This window comes from Nyctereutes procyonoides, unplaced genomic scaffold (genome assembly GCF_905146905.1).
Source record: "Nyctereutes procyonoides isolate TBG_1078 unplaced genomic scaffold, NYPRO_anot_genome, whole genome shotgun sequence".
NCBI classification, from domain to species: Eukaryota; Metazoa; Chordata; class Mammalia; order Carnivora; family Canidae; genus Nyctereutes; species Nyctereutes procyonoides.
In genome coordinates this window covers 26,798,714-26,817,639 of record NW_026575126.1, presented here as the reverse complement: position 1 = coordinate 26,817,639, position 18,926 = coordinate 26,798,714, and the positions used below count along the sequence as shown (strand labels likewise).

Below are 18,926 nucleotides of genomic sequence, written 5' to 3'. Positions count from 1 at the left end.
TTCAGGATTATTGCTTTTTAGAGCAGTGCTCTTTTAACCAGAGAAATGGTAGTTTTTTTTTTTTAAGATTTTATTTATTTATTCATGAGAGAGAGAGGCAGAGACACAGGCATAGGGAGAAGCAGGCTCCTTGCAGGGAGCCTGATGTGGGACTCAATATCAGGACCCCAGGATCACGCCCTGGGCCAAAGGCAGGCACTCAACCGCTGAGCCACCCAGGGATCCCAAAAATGGTAGCAGTTTTAAAGTCTTTAATACACCTGACAGTGTTTACATTGCTAACTAATCACTTTACAACACCTTTAGACACTGATTCTCAGACTGGTGTAAAAGGGAATCCTTCCCTTATAGCATTTGTGCAAAGGGCACATTTCTGGGATGCACACCCAGAGATTCTGATCCAGTAGGCCTGGGTGTGGTTGGGCCTGGGGATCTGTAGTGTATCAGCCACCTCAGGTGATGTGGATATGGAGTCAGCTGTGGCCTGGATTCAGCTGGGCCTGCAGATCTTCTGAAACAGTAGTGTTCAATATTGGCTAAGCATTAGAGTCATCTGGAGGGCCTTTAAAACTACCATTGACCAGACCATGCCTCAAACCAATTAAATCCAAGTCTCTGGTGTCATGTCAGTATTTTTTTAAAGCCCCCAGGTGTTTTCCAGCATGCAGCCGAGATTGAGAACCCGTGCTCCTAAACATTCATTGTGGAAAGCCTTAAATCCTTGGCTCCTCGGGACTTGGGAATACTTCATAAGATCTATAGCTAATGCTCCAGTAAAAGCCCGGGCTGTCTGTAGTTTAATTAGCTTATCAGTGAAAGCCACCTAGAGACTTCTTCTTCCTCTGGAGAGTAACGATTCTCTCAGAAAGTAGCTTTTAGCCCCTGTCTCCAAATAGTACAAAAAAGAAATTCCAGAATAGAAACAAAGCTCTGAGTGAATGTAAAACTCTGAGCTGAAAAGCGAACCTCAGTAGAGGAAGAAATGGTTCAAAACAATCTTCTTTCCCATGAGAACCCTGGTTTTATCACATTTCAGCGTTTATGTCTTTATATCCCCAACTTCTTAAAACATGAAACTGTTGAGCATCTTTCAATCTGCTTCACAGCCTAAGTTTGAGGTTCTCTAGTAATTTCTTCTCAAGCAGACCTAACATTGTTTCTCTTTTACTGAAAATACCAGCTTCACAATCTACCAGGAGGAAAACTGAATGTGACAAAGGTCCTAGAGCACATGCTCCAAGTATTACTCCTTTCCCTCCTTCTCTCATGTGCCCACTTTGTCTCCCTCCAGGGACACAATGAACAAACAAAGGAAGCAAATAGTAAAATACAGAGGGCCAGTATTTAGGAGTATGGCATTCCTTTACCCTCCCATGATGAAATAAATGTAGGCTGCATCTATACAGCATCAGAATTGTTAATTATTATAGGACCATGATTCCCTATCCTAAACCTTAGTGCTAGATTTTTTCAGTATTCAAAATATTTTATATTTTAGGGGAAAATACTGTGTATTTTGTTATACAAGCAGGGTCTTGGGCAGCACTTTGTAATCAAAGATGAATATTTCTGCAGTACAACATAAAATATAAATTACCTCACAGCATAAATTACCTCACACCTTAGAATATAAATTGTCTCAAAGCAATTCACAACCAAATGAATTTGCACCAATCTTATAAGAAACATTTGGTTTTAAAGTTTGTGTGGATATTGGAATTGTAGCCTACAACATTGTGAAATTCCAGCCAGCTATAATATATATGTATTTCTTTCTCTTTGTGCTTTTTGTTTCTTTTTTCTTTTATTTTTTCATCTTGTTACCCTGTCTTTATAGAAAATTATAGATGTTCGAGTAGAGACAAGGAACTTGGTTCATATAATCTCATTTAATCTTAGCAAGAATCCATTCAAATGGGTATTATTATTTCCATTTCACAGACGAGAAAGTTGGGTCTCTCTGAAAGGTTAACTTGCTTGTGAAAATTTCAGTTGTTGTGAAGCCCACCTTCGACACTTGACATTCCTACTACTTGACCACAGAGTCCACTGTACCACACAGCTTCCTTACCAATAGAGGTGAAGACATAAATCATTGAATTAAAGACATCCTATGCACAGATCTCATTTTATATTCAGGTTAAAAACCTGAGCTGATTGCTGACAACCTCTTATTAGAACAGAAAAGTTCTTAATGATCATCTTGAAAGAAAGAAACTGGAATGGTATTTAGCCTCAGCATTTGGTCTAATAATAGAACAACATAGAACTTGAAGTAAACTAGTACTTTGTCCAAGTCAGTCAGTCCACATTAAATAAGCATTTAAATAATGAATAAAACACATTTTGTAGGTGTCCCGAATCCAACCCATTGAGAATGGTCAAGAAGAAACTTCACAGGGAAGGTCCTTTAAAGACTGTCTTGCAAGGCTCTTCAGCTGGATACTGGGACTAAGCCACTGCGAACATCTTCAATTAAGGCAATAAACGTATGTGCGCTAGAGCGCACTGGCCTTGAAGTTGGGTTGCAAAGCTAAGGCAAATACAGAAAATGTCCTTCTGTGCAGGTTTCTATTACATCCAAAACTCGAGGTACTTGACTATTGATGTTATTATTTTACCTTCCAAATGTATTTTTTTAAATTTTTTACTTAATGGGAATTTGGCATTCCTCAACTAAATAGCCCGTAATAATAATGGCTTTTTTGTTTTTCCTATCTGAAGTGCTCTTTTTACATTTCCCTCATATTTTCTTAAAGGGAAATGGTGAGTGGCATGTCTTGTCAAGTGACATGTCATCTCCACATTGTCGTAAGTTGATGATAGTTTTGTTTTAAATAACATCTTTTTAAATAAGTGTAATTTCTACAAAGGGAAGTATAGAAGAAATAGTAAAATAGAGATTTTTATGTAGAACTTAGAGCTTCAAAAACTGGCATACTATATAGACTTTAGAATTCACCGAATTTAAGAATCCAAAACTACTTTTCAAAAACAAGTGCTTGTTTTTCCACGGGACCTCTGCACTCAAGGACTGGATTCGGTATTTTGCACTCTGATTTGCTGTGGACTTGAATGAACACTTTCTAATGGATGCAGCACCTTTTAATCTTCAACTTCTTGAGCTCAAACTCTGCCATCTGTACTAGAAACCTCTGTGTGTATAGTGCAAAAAGCAGTAATTGCACTGATCAAAGACCTGACCACTTTCTTCATGTGACTCTGAATTAAACTATTATGCATGAATTTTTAGTTTGCCTACTACATGCTTTCAGTATTATCTACTAATAGGATTTAATATTGCAGATTAAGAATTCAGCCAGATTAAAAGGGGAAACCTCTCGTTACCTGGTTTTGCCTCATAAGAAACGCATTTCTCAAGACAGGTGACCTAAAAATAATAAATGCAATTCTGGCTTTTTCTATCACTGAGAAAAACGCTGACTGGAAGTGAGCACTACCATAACTTCCTTCATAGGAATTATGCCATGTGTATATTTCAAATTATGCATTTACATACGTTGCTAATGTAATTTTTATAACATAGAATCAGAGTGTTTTAGGGATGGTAGAGACCTTAAATAATTACCCTTGTACTTTCCCTAGATTCCTTCAGGGAAAAATCACCCCTATGTTAAAGAGATTTAATCTTAGTTTTTAAATGTTACTCAGCTAAGTAATCCATCTCCTTCATTCTGTGGTGTGAGTCCATTTGCTCTTAGTGAAATTGATGAACAGACGGCCCCCATGCTCTCTGTATACTCCTTTCATGTACTTAAAACCTATTATTAAATTTCCCTTTAATTTTCTCTTCCCTATATACAGTCACTTTAATGTTTTATTTTCATCTGTTTAATCTCTCTGCTAATGCCAACCTTTAAATGATAAGCCGCAAGCAGCATCCTTCTAATTCCAGTCAGACAGAAAAAAAAATCATCTCAGAAGTTTAAACTTAAATGTGATGTGAAACTAAAAGGGTGCTAATTGGAAAGAGCGAGAGTTGGGATCTAAAAATGTAGTAGGTCTGGAAACTGTAGTCTAACTTGATAATGACTTAGCTTAATGCAAAGGGTAATATTGTTTGGACTCGATGGGCAGTGAAAGGAAAATCCAGTGACCACTGAAACATGATTTTAAAGGCCCAGACTGAACCCAGTATTTCCTAGTTCTCCATAGTACACTTCGAGATACACATCTGATGCCATATATCTTAAGTGTCCTTACACCCCTGTTTGGGACCATCTCAATTCCAGCCTATTGTCCTCTGTGTATTATTAGCAACCCTCTCTAGGGTTTAGATCATAGTGTACAGATAGCCCTACATCCACCACAATATTCTTTGTCACTCTCTTCAGCTTGCACTTGTCACTTGGCTTTCCTTTGCTTCTGTCCTGCTTTGCACTGATTATTAGTGATTTGTTTCTGATACTTTCTCTGTTTTATTAAGGTCTTTTAATATTTCAGTTCTACCTTCCAAGGTGATGGTCGTCTCCTTCACTTAAGATCATCTTCAGCAAAATTAATGGGCCGTGTAGACACTTGATTACTTGGGCCAGTGGCCTTCAGAACACCAACCATTTTCTCTCTTTTGTCTCCTTTCCTTTATTTCTGTTGTCACCTTTTCACTCTTTTCCTACCCACCGTTGCCACTGACCGGTTAATCTTCAATTTATATCTTAACATCTCTCCAGCAATTACTATGTGCTAGGTCCTGTCCAGAGGTACGACACCCCCGCCAGTTTTGTAGTGAAACACTGTGTATCAGATTGTATTTTCTCAGTTCACAGGTTTCAAGTTCCCACAGGGCCACTGGAAATAAAATTATGATGTCCTGTTTGCACAGGTCTGATGGCTTTTATCCAATCACAGTGCATCATAAAGCTCTGACAATCCTTTTTGTCCTAAAGTCATGCTTGTGCTTTTGTAAGAGAAAATCAAGAAGACTCAGAGATGAGTTACTGAGTTCCCCAATGTTTTCATCTTGCATTTTTAAAACGAGAAATTACAGTTTCTTAGGTGTGCTTGGTAGTTAGTGAAAAAGGCAGTATGTTCTGCTCACTACTGACTCCTACTGTTTTTCTTTAGGTTTAAGTGAGTCAGACCTGGAAAATAATGCTGTAAGCACTAGTCAGTGATATTCTTCTGATTCTGGTTTAATATGCCTAAATTTGGTGCAAATGAGTTTTAATTTCTTCACACACATTTTGTGAGTGTTTTAACTAGTTAAGATTCTTTAACTTGAAAAGTTCTACATATACATGGAAGAAATTTCATGGCATGCATTCATTACATGAAATTCTGTTTATGATGTCCTTGACTTAAGAAGAGTCAATACGGAAAACTACTACGAAAAACACTTCAAGCAGGTAATATGATGGTAAAATCCTTTTGTAATGCTGCTCTTATTGGTTGGGGCTTTCAAGTTTTTTACATCTTGATGTAACCCTATATGTAACATGATTATGTCATATCAATTTTCCACTGCAATATTTCAGAAGCCATGATCTGGCCCTCTGCATATCTGAATCCATTTAAATAGTAGCTCTTCCACAGGGTGTTTTTGGGGCATAGCTCTATTGCTTTAAAGGAGAGGGAGGAAGAAGAGGAGAAGAAAGCCCTGCAAGGAATTCTATAATTGAAGGAAACAACAGAAATTGCAGTCTGCAGTCTTTGATTCATGAATTCAAGACTGAAATGTTTGGAGTGACACTGCCACAATGACAACAGGTTGCTCCTGACTTTGCTCCCCACTGCCCACAAGAAGAATCACCAAGAGCTGTTTAAGAACAAGACATCACTGAGAGAATCCTAGACCACAGGAGCCTTCAGCTCCTCCAGTGAGCAAAGAGAAGAGCATAGAGATCTATGAACTGTCAAAGAATTCAGAATAACCCTCTTTAGGATGTTTAGTGAACTACACATTAAAATTAAATATAAAAATAAGTAAGTAAATAAATAAATAAATAAATAAATAAATAAATAAATAAAATTAAATGTAGTTATAGATTCTACCATATGGTAACAATGGTACCTAATTCACTTAAAACTCTAGTTTAAAAGTTAAAAAAAGAACATAGTAAAAATAACCTTAACTATGATAATCTGTTATTTCACAACAGAAAACATATAACTTGTAATAGCACTAACCTAAAACGTGAAGGAGAGGAAAAATAAAAGTATAAAGTTTATAAATTCTCCACAAGTTAACTTATTATCAGTTTAAAATAAGTTATAAGTTTAAGATATTTTGTATGTGCCTCAAGGTAATCACAAGGGAAAATTCTGTAGAAATTAACACAAAGGAACACAATAAAGAAGTTAAAGCATCCTGGTACCAAAAAACATCAAAACACTAAAATGACAGCAAGATAAAAACAAGGAACAATGGATTTATTTTTTAAAAATGGCAATAGTACATTTTTACCTATCAACAATTACTTTAAATATAAATGAGCTATGTTTTACAATTTAAAGACATAGAATGGCTGAGTGGATTTTTTTTTAAAAAAGATCGAACTATATGCTGCCTGTAAGAGATTCACTGTAGCCTTGAAGACACTCAGAGATTGAGAATGACAGGATGGGAAAAGACATTTCAAATAAATGGCAATTAAAAAAGAGCAGAGATGGCTCTGCTTATATCAGACAAAATAGACTTTAAGCTAAAAATGGTAAATAAAAAAGTCATTATATAATAATAAAGGGGTCAATATATCAATAAAATATACCAGTTGTAAGCATTTATACACCCAACATTGGAGCACCCAAATATATAAAGCAAAAACTAATAGAGCTAAAAGTAGAAATAAACAGTAATACAGTAATAGTTGGGGACTTTAATACCTCACTCTCAACAATGGTCTTCCAGACAGAGACTCAGTAAGGAAATAGCAGATTTGAATACTATAGACCAAGTGGATCTAACAGATATATACAGATATCCAACAATAGTAGAATACACATTCTTATCAAGCACACATGGGACATTTTTCTAAGACAGACCGTGTGTTTGGCTATAAAACAAGTCTTAACAAATTCAAGATTGAAATCATGCCAAGGACCTTCTCTGTCCACAATGGGATGTAACCAGAACTCAATAACAGGGAAAAAAAACTGGAATTAATGAATACGTTGAAATTAAACAGCACTTTCCAGAACAACAAATAGATCAAAGAAAAAGTTAAAGGAGAAGTAAAGTTTCTTGGGATGAAAGAAAGTGGAAATGCAACATACCAGAACTTGTGGAATGCAGCAAAAGTAGTTCTAAGAGGGAAGTTTACAGCAATAAATGCCTATATTAAGAGCAAGAAAAATCCCAAGTAATCTAACTCTCACTTTAAAGAATGAGAAAAAGAAGAATGAATTGAGCCCAAAGCTGTAGAAGCTAGGAAACAATAAAGATTAGAGCAGAAATAAATTAAAGAACAGAAAAAAAAAACAATAGAAAATATTAGCCAAATTAAGGATTGGTTCTTTGAAAAGGTAAACAAAATTGACAACCCTTATCTAAACTAACCAAGAAAAAAAGACAAAGAACTCAAATCAAAATTATAAATGAAGAAGAAGATACAGTAGATACTATGGAAACTTAAAGGATCATAAGAACTACTGTGAACAACTATACACCAACTTACTAAGACAGAATCAGGGAGAAATAGAAAATCTGTAAAAACTAATATTAGTAAGGAGATTGAATCCGTAATCAAAAATCTCCCAATGGTGAAAAGCCCAGGACCAGATGGTTTCACTGGTGAATTTTACCAAACATTTAAAGAATTAATAGCAATCCTCAAATTCTTCCAAAACATCAAAGGAAACATTCTAAAACTCATCTTAATAGGTGAACATATCCTAATACTAAAATCAGAAAAAGATTTACTAGAAAAGAAAACCAAAGGCCAATATCCCTGATGTCTATACATGTTAAAATTCCCAATACGGCACAGGCCTACCTCATTTTATTGTGCTTCTCTTTATTGCAGTGCACAGATACTGTGATTTTTTACAAATTAAAGGTTTATGGCAACTTTGCTTCGGGCAAGTCCATCAGTGTTGTTTTTCCAATGAAATTTGCTCACTTAATGTCACTGTCTCACATTTTGATAATCCTCACAATATTCCAAACATTTTCATTATGATTATATTTGTTACAGTGATCTGCGGTCAGTGATTATGACTTACTGAAAACTCAGCTAATGGCTAGCATTTTTTGGCAATAAAGTATTTCTTAATTAAGGTATGTTCATTGTTTTTTAGACATAATGCTATTGCACACTGAATACACTACAGTATAGAATAAATACAACTTTTATATATACTGGGAAACCAAAAACATCTTTTGACTCACTTTATTGTGATACTTATTTTGTTGTGGTTGTCTAAAACCAAACCTTCAATATCTTCAAGGTATACTTGTACTAACAAACTGAATTCAGCAGTGCATTAAAAGAATCATTCATCATAAACAAGTGCCATTTATCCCTGGGATGCAAGAATGGTTCAACATATGTGAATCAATCAGTATGATACCACATGTTAATAGAATGAAAGAAAAGAATCACATGATCATTTTAATAGAGAAAAACATTTGACAAAATTCAACATCCATTCACAATAAAACTCTTAACACATGAGGCATGAAAGGAATGTTTCTCAACATAATAAAGGCCACATATACCTAGCCTACAGCTAACATCATACTCAGTGATGAAAAGTTGAACACTTTTTCTCTAAGATCAGGAGCAAGACAAGGATGCCCACTCTCACCACTCCCACTACATAGTCCAGGAAGCCCTAGCTAGAGGAGTTAGGCCAAAAAAAAAAAAAAGTATCAGAATTAGAAAGGAAGAAGTAGTAAAATTAAAATTTACTCTATTTACAGATGACACAATTTTATAAGAGAAAAATCCTAAAGACTCAACCAAAAGCAGATCTAAGTAATGAGTTTAGTAAAGTTGCAGAATACAAAATTAACATACAAAAATCAGTAGCATTTCTATTCACTGACAATTTTTTAAAAAATAAATCAATCCCATTTACAATAGCATCAAAAACAATAAAATACTTAGGAATAAATTTAAGGAGGTGAAAGATCTGTACTCTGAAAACTCTCAGACACTGATGAAAGAAATCAAAGAAGACACAAATAAGTGGGTATCTCATGTTCATGGATTGGAAGAATTAATATTGTTAAAATATGAATACTACCTTACCAAAAGCCATCGGTGGTTTCAATGCAACCCCTATCAAGATTCCAATGGCACTTTATACAGATTTAGAAAAAAAAAAACACTCCTAAAGTTATATGGAATCACAAAGACCCCAAATAGCTAAAGAAATTCTGAGAAAGAAGAAAAAAGGCCTCACAGTTCCTGATACTATACTATAACACAATAGTTATTAATATAATCAAAACAGTATAGTACTGGCATAAAAAGAGACAAATAGACCAATGGTATAGAATCAAGAGCTAAGAAATAAACCCAACCATATATATAGTCAACTAATATTTGATAAGGGAACCAAGAACACTCAGTGGAGAAAAGGTAGGTTTTTTTTTAGTAAATGATGCTGTTATAATCAAATATTTGCATGTAGAAGAATGAAACTGGACCTAGGGATCCCTGGGTGGCTCAGCGGTTTAGCACCTGCCTTTGACCCAGGGCATGATCCTGGAGTCCCAGGATCGGGTCCTGCATTGGGCTCCCTGCATGGAGCCTGCTTCTGTCTCTGCCTCTCCCTCTCTCTCTCTGCATCTCTCATGAATAAATAAATAAAATCTTTTAAAAAAATAAATACACATCTAAGAGAAAATAAAAAACATTTAAAAAAAACAACCTATATTTATACCACTTAGAAAAATTAACTCAAGAGGGATTAAATACTTGAATGTAAGGCCTGAAGCCATGAAAATCCTAGAAGACATAGGAATGAAGTTCCTTGAGGAGTCTTGGCAATTATCTTTCGGATAGAACACCTAAAATATAAGCAGCAAAGTCAAAAATAAATAAGTGGGACTACATCAAACTAAAAAGTTTCTGCACAGCAAAAGAAACCATTAACAAAGTTAAAAAGCCTATGGAATGGGAAAACATATTTTCAAACCATGTATCTGAGAAGAGGTTAATATATATATTATATATAATATATATATTATATGCAAAGGACATGGATAGACATTTCTCCAAAGAAGATATATGAAAAGCCAACAAGCATATGAAAAGATGCTCAACATCCCTAGCCATTAGGGAGATGCAAATTAAAACCACAATGAGATATCACCTCATGTCTTTTGGAATGACCATCATCAAGAAGACAAGAGATAGCAGATGCTGGCTTGCATGTGGAGAAAAGGGACCCCTTGTGCACCACCAGTAGAATTGTAAATTGTTGCAGCCATGTCATATGACCCACCAATTCAACTTTTGGGAATATAGCCAAAAGAAAAACACTAACTCAAAAAGACATCTGTACTTCATGTTGATAACAACACTATTTACAATAGCCAAGACCTGGAAACAACCTAAGTGCCCATTGATGGAGAGATGTATAGAGAAGCTGTGGTGTGTACACACACACACACACACACACACACACACACATACACAGAGGAATATTATTTAGCCATAAAAATGAAGAAATCCTACCATTCATGACAACAGGGATGGACCTTGAAGGCATATGCTAAATGAAATCAGTCAGATAGAGAAAGACAAATACTGTATGATCTCACTTATATGTAGATCCTAAAAAAAACAAAAACAAAAAACTTAAATTCATACACAGAAAAAAGAAGAAAAAAGAAGAGATTTGTCTGTCCGAGGTGAAGAGTGTGGGAAGTGGGAATTGGAGGAAGATGGTAAAAAAATAAAAACTTCCAGCTTTCAAGTAAATAAGTACTAGGGATGTAATGTACAACATGATGACTATACCTAATTCCACTGTATGACATCTAGGAAAGTTCACGAAAGAGTAAACCCCCAAGAGTTCTTAGCACAAGGGATTTTTTTTCCTTTTTTTTTTCCTTTCTTTTAGTTGTATCTATATGAGAAGATAGATGTTAACTAAACCTATTGGGGCGATCATTTCACATCACGTAAATCAAACCATCATGCTGTATGCCTTAAACTTACACAGTGATTTATGTCCATTATTTCTAAATAAAACTGGAAAACAGATGAAGTGTTTAAGCAGATCTTTGTCAACCAGCAAATGCCTTTCAGTCTGAGCATTTCACCAACTCATTGTATGCCAACTGTCTCACTGGGAGCAATTAATGTGAACCTCCAACCCTCAGCATTAAAATTCCATTACCAGTAAGCAGAATATTAGTGTCTGGGATTACCATTTTCATCTCTCCACATTTCAGTGTTAATTGTGACCACGATTCCTTAATCTATTGGGTGAATTAAGAATATTGAATAAAATCTATAATTAGCCATTAAATGTATGTAATAATACATAGAACTTAAATGCATGTTTCTGCAACTTAAACGTAGATGGGCTACGGATTATATTAAGCTAATGGTCATTTGTAAAGCACTAAATATCTTTCAAAGCCAATTTTCCCAGGACTCTGACATTGCAATTCCTTTCTCTTTTCCAGAACCATATCACCGCCTTTGCAGAAGTCACATGATATTGAAGAAGATGGTCTGTCACTACATTGGACATCATCCCTTTTCACCATCCACTCATAACACCCAAAGTTTGTTTGATTACAAAAGAAATTTATAAAGTTGTCTAATAATTTTTATAATTTTAAAACCAGTGTCCACTTATCTGTTTCCCCCACTAGACTGTGAGCTCCTCAAGGGCAGGACTGTGTCTTTCTTCTCTGTATCCCCAGCACCTACAACAAAACCTTGCACAAAGTAGGTGTTAAATAAAATATGACGACCCAATGAAAAAAATTAGTTCTTAAATAAAACACATTAGTTTCTTGCAGAATCACTGATACTGTGTGAAAAGAAACCTTAACACAAGTCATCCTGTATAAGAAATTCCCTCCATTTCAGTCTAGTTAAGCTTTTTAGTTGCTCATATATCTATTTAGCAGTATACCACATTTCATTTGAAGTGGACTTTGAAAGTCATGGGGGTTTTTATGTTATTTTTCAGCATGACATTATTTCCATTCTAACAGATTTCAGTGTGTGAAATTACTTTACTTTTAGAAAGTATGGTCTATACTAAAATAATGTTTGCACATAATAATATGCTATATTTCACTTAAAATACCATTCATACTATACATTCTAAGACTGGTGCTTCTGCTTTTGAAGGGGAAAATGCCAATTTTTACTGTAATAAGTAATGTATCATAATTAAAAATTATTTATTTGGACTTTTGTTCCTGACAACTGTGGTTTAATTGTTGACTTGTAGCTTTTGAATGTAGGCAGTGTGTAGGATATTTTAAGTGACAAAATCTAGCAGTGGTTCCTATGTATTGAGCAATTTTCCACTGATAAAGTGTCTTAAGAAGGGTGAATGTCTCCATTCTTAGGGTTTTTACTAGTCAGAATTCCACATAATTTAAACAGGAAAGAACCACACTCTGACACATAAATTTAAATCTGTAAATGCCAGAAATGTGGTTAACACATTTTACTTCACATTTGTATAGTACTTTATGGTTTACAAAGGACATTTTTATTTATAATTTTACTTAATCCATATAGTAACCCTGTGTAATAATTGAAAATGGCTTTAGTTTATAAATGCTAAAAATAAAGCCAAGGCAAGGTGGATAATATGCCTAATTCCAAACAACTAGCAGGAGACACTTAAAATTTAAATTCAGGTTTTCTGACCCCGAACTTGTATTCTTTTCGAATACACCACAGCTGTTGTATCATTTTGGACACATCAAAACCTTTCAGAGGTCAGTAGAGTCCTGGACAACTACCTATGTTTTTTAAAAATGAAGAAATATCAAAATAGAGTTATAAGACCTATGCTGTATTCTAAACATTTATGTTTTAAGAATGAACAATTTACAAATATGCAATTATATGGTAACCTATTTTTAATTTTCTTTAAAAATAATGTCAAGAGTCTAGGTGTGAGGTCTTTTGTAAAGTTGAAACCCAAATCAGGTATCTGTCCTGCAACCCTCACCCCTGTGCTCTACACCCCACCTCTCAGTAGAGGCCCCAAAAGACGTACCTCACTGAGCAAATGAAATTAAGGATGAAATCATGTGAATATAAGGAAGATGAACCAGGCTATGATTACACCATTAAATGTACTCCTCTACCATAACCTCTCAATCTTTAAAGCCACCCTGAGTAGCTTTGTCTTATATGAGCAGTAGTTAATTGACTGAAATGATTCTTCCTCACCTTGACAGTATTAAAAAAAAACTACATTTTCTCTGTAATTTCAACAGAAATCAGCAAATAGATATAACCAAAGACTTGTCTATTATTCCCCAAATAGATTTTACTTGCTCTTTTCCACCAATATGGGACTTAAAACACTTTTTATAGGGTCAAAAGCAGAAAATCCATATTTCTACCAAATTCAGACTTCTATATAGCAATTCAGCATGATTGGAAATTTAAAATATAAAAAAGTTCGAATGCCTTGATCCACTTTAATGACTTTTTTAAGGCAATAACAGTAATGGGAAATTCACTTACAGGGAATGGAAGTGAAAAAGGATGATTGTAATGTTTTCAGAGGCAGGATTACCAGTAAGACTTCTGGAGTCAAATTAGTTCTATAGGTTCCAGAATCAGTTTTCCAAGGAGCCAGTTTGGATTGTTTTTCCTGTTGGAAGCCTTAGCTATATATTCATGTGTAAATGTTGTGTCTTTGCACCTTGCTAAACCAGGTCTGAATACAGGAGTTATAAATTCCTCAGAAACCCAGATTTTATCCAGGATCTGAATAAGATCATCTCGCATATTAAATGTTATGGGCTTAAGATTGTGCATTGAATGATCCTGCCATGAGGAAAATTTAGAAGAATAAAAAGATACACATGCATAAAGGCAAAAAGCCAGCACAGAGCCCTGAACTATGATACTATAACTGCAGATAATGAAAACCACCTTTAAGAAAATATTAATTTGTAAATATGTACATATATAGTCTAGTAAAAGCAGGCAAACACATACTTTTCTGATAAAGACATCTTTTTATTCTACTCACTTGGGGCCCAGCAGTATAAATTGGTCAGCCTGAAAATTTTAGTAGTCTCTGTTTGCATGGCAGAAATTCTGCACATGTTCTATCTGATTCCTAAGATTATTTAAAAGGCTCTTTTATGTTAAAAGAGAGGTGAACCTTCTTTGACAGACCTTGTCTTTTCCACTTCTAACTGGGCCTCTCTTTTCTCAGGATCTATCCTAGCCAAATATCACAGTTACATTTACCATACAGTTTCCTTTGTGAAAGAGCAGTAGGGGAGGACATAATTCTCTGCTGTGTATTGTATTTTTCAAATAAAATTTAAAAAATTAAAAAAATAAGTTTTATTCATTCATTCATTCTAAATCATTTCTTGGGGTAGACAAAGAATACTTGTGTGATAGAAGTCAGATTGTCAGAATGACTGGGGAATGTTTGCAGAGGGATCACAGTGGTTGACATCAGATCAGTTCTCTGGGCAGCCAAATGCCGTGGGCCACCTTGGGATCTTTGCCACCTTCTTATTTGCAAAGAAGCCCCTGAAAGTATCTGACACCAAGCAGGAATATGAACTACTACATAATTTGCTTCCTATGTAGAAGCAAGGTGTTAAAGAATGAATGTAAATGATCTTGTTCTTGCCTTTCAGACATCATTTATAAATTTTGATTGCATGTTTTAAGAAGTTTCCCTGGACATATAACAAATGGTTCTATTTTTGCCTTAGAAACATTAATCTTTTAACAATTTGCCAGACACGGGCTTTGAAATGCAGGTTGTGACTTTGGGTTCCTTTAAAAACATCAATTAAGGACATTTCTTCCAGATTTTAAGTGAGAGATTTTTTTCTAAGAAGAAAATAAGAGTATTCATATTCGTCTTCACTGTCCTTCTTTTGTTTATAGCTGGTTCTTAGTCTGGTAAACCTTGGGACATGATCAAGGTTAATAAGAAAAAGATGTCTTTTCCCCCCACCCCAAGCTTTGTGAACCATGGATGGATTACAGGATCTAAATTCTAAACTCAGACTGACATTTTCAAATCTGTGGCCTTGCTCGTAAGGACCCTCCAGATAAGAAAATACACAGGGGTGGACAGACAGCCTCCTTTTAGCATTCAGATGAAAACGTAAAGTTCCCATCTCAAAGATGCCATCCTTACCAAGAGTCATCCTCACAAACACCATCCTGTTTCTTGTTTACCTTATATTATTGCATTTATAAATGTGTGTCCATTTTTTGCTTTGCACTGAAACACTATAATTGTACAAAAGAGGAAAAATTGTTCTCTTCCCGGGAGGAAAAAGAGATTTTTAAATTGATACTAGAAAAAGAAAGATCTTTCCAAACTAGTGAGACACTTTGGGTATTAATCAGGCTTCCCTAGAGGTATTATTGCTCCTACTTAAGAAGGTCCTTCCACCTTCTTCCATTCAGCACATATTTACTGACTGGTTCACACTGGAAATTTGGCAATGTGCCCACTAAACTACATGGCCAGAAAGACAGACATGATCCCTGTCTTTTCAGATTGAACAACTCAGCAGCCCCAAAACTGATGGTACCCTAAGAGGTCTGTTTAAAGTTAGAATGAGAGAACTGGCTTGGGTTAGCCAGCTAACCACCTACTCTCAGGACAAAGCAAAGGACATTTTCATAGATTACAGTGACAGCTAAGGTTAACGAAAAAGCATTGCCTCCATAAACAACATGGTATAATTTGGCTATTGCTGAATTTAAGAAACTCTAATTTCCAATAATCCTCACAAATCTGTGGTTCATTGGATCCTTTTTTCTAGTCTCAGCTGGCTCATTCATGCCTTTGTAATCAGGCCAGTAGTTCTGCTGATCTTGGTTAGACGTTTTCACATAATGGGGCTCAGCTGGCTGTCGGCTGATCTAGGGTGGCTTCACTTGAGACACTGAACTTTTTTCTGCATGGTCTCTCACCCTCCCTTTGTGCTAGCTAAGGTCCTTCATGGGAGTTGTGGGGAAGGGCAAGACAGAGCAGAAGCATGCAGGCACTGGCACATTGTCACTTCTGTCTCATTTAATTGGCAGAGGCAAGTCTCAAGGCCAGCCCAGGTTCAAGGATTATAGAAGCAGCTGGAAAGTCACATGCAAAGAAGTGGACACAAAGATGGGTGGAGAATAAGAGCCATTTTGCATTCCATGTACCATAAAATTTTAGTGCACCTTATACATGTTTAAGCAGTGCCCCCTTGAATTGAGTTCCTCACCTTATTTAATACAGATTTTTTTCTGATAAGCACAAGACACCCACAAATGACAATAGAAAGCAAATACATTGTATCTGAACACAAATGTCCACCCCACCCATCACCAACTACACCGCAAAAAATGTCTCTGTGATAAACTGGCTCAAGAACTGCCCATCAAGCTCTTAATTGGATGTGATGGGGAACTTGCTGGCGCTCTTCTAGGTTTTCCCAGAAAACCTCCCTAGGTCTTCTCCTATAGTAATAAAGGAAGTAGTCATAATTTTAAAAGAAAATGAAGAGACAGAATGAGAAAAGCATCTGAGCAGAAAGAATAGGAAAAAAGTTGAAGCCAAAGAATAAGACCTGAAGAAGGAAGAAGAATAACTGAAATAGAAAGCCAGGTTATGATTCACTGATTGATTGATTATGTGCATGTATGTATGTATGTCCTGTATGTATCTACTTTGTGCAATTTTTATTTTCACAAATTTCAGTTACCATGGTTTTTGAACTGAATATTTGTGTCCCTCAAAATTCATATGTTGAAGCTTAGATCCCCAATGTGATGGTATTTTGAGATGGGGGAATTTGGGTCATGAGGTCATAGTTATGAGGGTGGCCCTTCTTGATGTCAGTGCCCTTATAATAAGAGGCATAAGAAGACTGTCTTCTTCTCTTTCTGCTCTCTGACATGTGATATATGAGAAGACAGGTGTCTACACACCAGGAAGATGGCTTTCCTCAAGTACTAAATCTCCAGGACCTTAACCTTGACTTCACAGCTTCTAGAACAATAAATGATTATTTTTCAAGCCACTCAGTCTGTGGTCTTCTGTTACAGTAGCCCAAACTAAGACATGGTTTAGTTAAGTAACACCACTCTCCCAGCAACAGGATTCACATTTTAGTTACCATGGTATGATAACTATGAGTTATTGCATAAAGTGAAAATGTTGGTGCTAATTCTTCTGTTCTCAAGTCACTATGTAAATAACACATGTGGGTTATGATCAGTGACCTATTATGTCACATTTTTAGAGTCTGCCAGTGGTCGCTGCACATTTGTTATTCTGTTCATGCAATTGTGTTAACTCCTTGTCTCCCTGTGATAATTTCATGTGACATTTTTTAATTTTATTTTTTAAAGATTTATTTACTCATGAGAGATACAAAGAGAGAGAGGCAGAGACATAGGCAGAGAGAGAAGCAGGTTCCTTGCAGGGAGCCCGATGTGGGACTTGATCCCAGATCCTGGGATCGCGCCCTGAGCCTAAGACAGAAGCTCAACCACTGAGTCACCCAGGCATCCCCATGTGGCATTTTTTAAAAGCATAATTAAAAGGAGGAACTAGCCAACAAAGATAGAAGTGCAGCAAAGAAGAAAAGGTGATAATGCTGAACATGAAATCCAAATCAAACATACAAATGGTTGTAGAAGACTTAGCGGCTATGAAAATGTTGACACCTCCACCATTGTTGGAGATCATATCCATACCATTTCAGAAGCCTTGATATTTATTCTGAATCCCTGATTTTGATCTTGAAATACTAAAGACACAGAGACACACCTGCTGGGCCACCAGCAACTGAAACTGAACACTGTTCGCCTGAACAGCTAGGAGAGTTGAGGGAAAGTGACTTTATTAATGAAAATGAAAAGAATTTGTGATGAAAAAGATGAAGATGTCTCAGAGAAAGTGATTTGGACCAAAAAAAAAAAAAAAAAAAACAACCCAACTTTACACTAATGGTACTCTTAGAGATATTCTACAACATTAAAAGGCAAAAACGATAAAATATTGATAGCTGATCCAAATGAAGAAAGGAATATGACAATTAACCAAGACATAGAAAATAATACTCTGTGTCATAAGTTAATATGATAGGAAGAAGGCAAGAACTGTTCAAACTGCTCTGAATAAAATTTTTATAAAGAAATAAAGCATTTCTTTTCAGTGTTCCTAATGCTTTAAACTATGGTGTATTGAATCCATATTAGTTTTGCTATTTTTTTATTTCTTATACATTTAAAACTGGCAGTAAGAAAGTTTTTAATATTTTGACAAAAAAATTTAAAGATAAAAGATAAATTGTAACTCTTCCCTTTGCTTATTATGATCTCTGCACAGATTCAGGTTGCAAGGTTATTGTTCATGGTCCCACCCTACTGTACAAAGTAAAGACTGTCTACATGTATATAAGCATATGTGTATATGTATATATGCTGGATATTATATATAGAAGCATATAGAGACCATTATAGGGATATATATATATAAAAGCTTTCTTTTTAAAATAAATATTTTATGATTTTTGTTAATACACAACATAATTGTAGTCCCATATTTGTTCATTATTATATAGATCTCTTTGTATTGCAATTATTTGGTCACATAGTTTCTATGGCCAAATTAAGAAATATTGATCTTATGAATGGATAGAAACGTATTTGTATTAGAGTGCCATCTCAACTCTAGACTATTCACTAAGAAGAGTGGAAGGGAGATCAGGAAAAGTGATTTTTTTTTCCAAATAACTCAAGCTTAATAGGGTAGGTAATCTTTCT

General features: G+C 35.4%; 1 protein-coding gene across 1 annotated transcript in view; it reads left to right on the top strand.

Moving 5' to 3' along the window:
• The window catches only part of PLPPR5 (phospholipid phosphatase related 5), a 126,124-nt gene extending 111,720 nt beyond the window's left edge, over positions 1-14,404 (top strand). Inside the window, exon 6 of the mRNA XM_055339342.1 lies at positions 11,606-14,404. Within this exon, the coding sequence (XP_055195317.1) occupies positions 11,606-11,638 (33 nt within the window). The 3' untranslated portion in view covers positions 11,639-14,404. The remainder of the gene's footprint in view (positions 1-11,605) is intronic.
• The last annotated feature ends 4,522 nt before the right edge of the window (positions 14,405-18,926 follow it).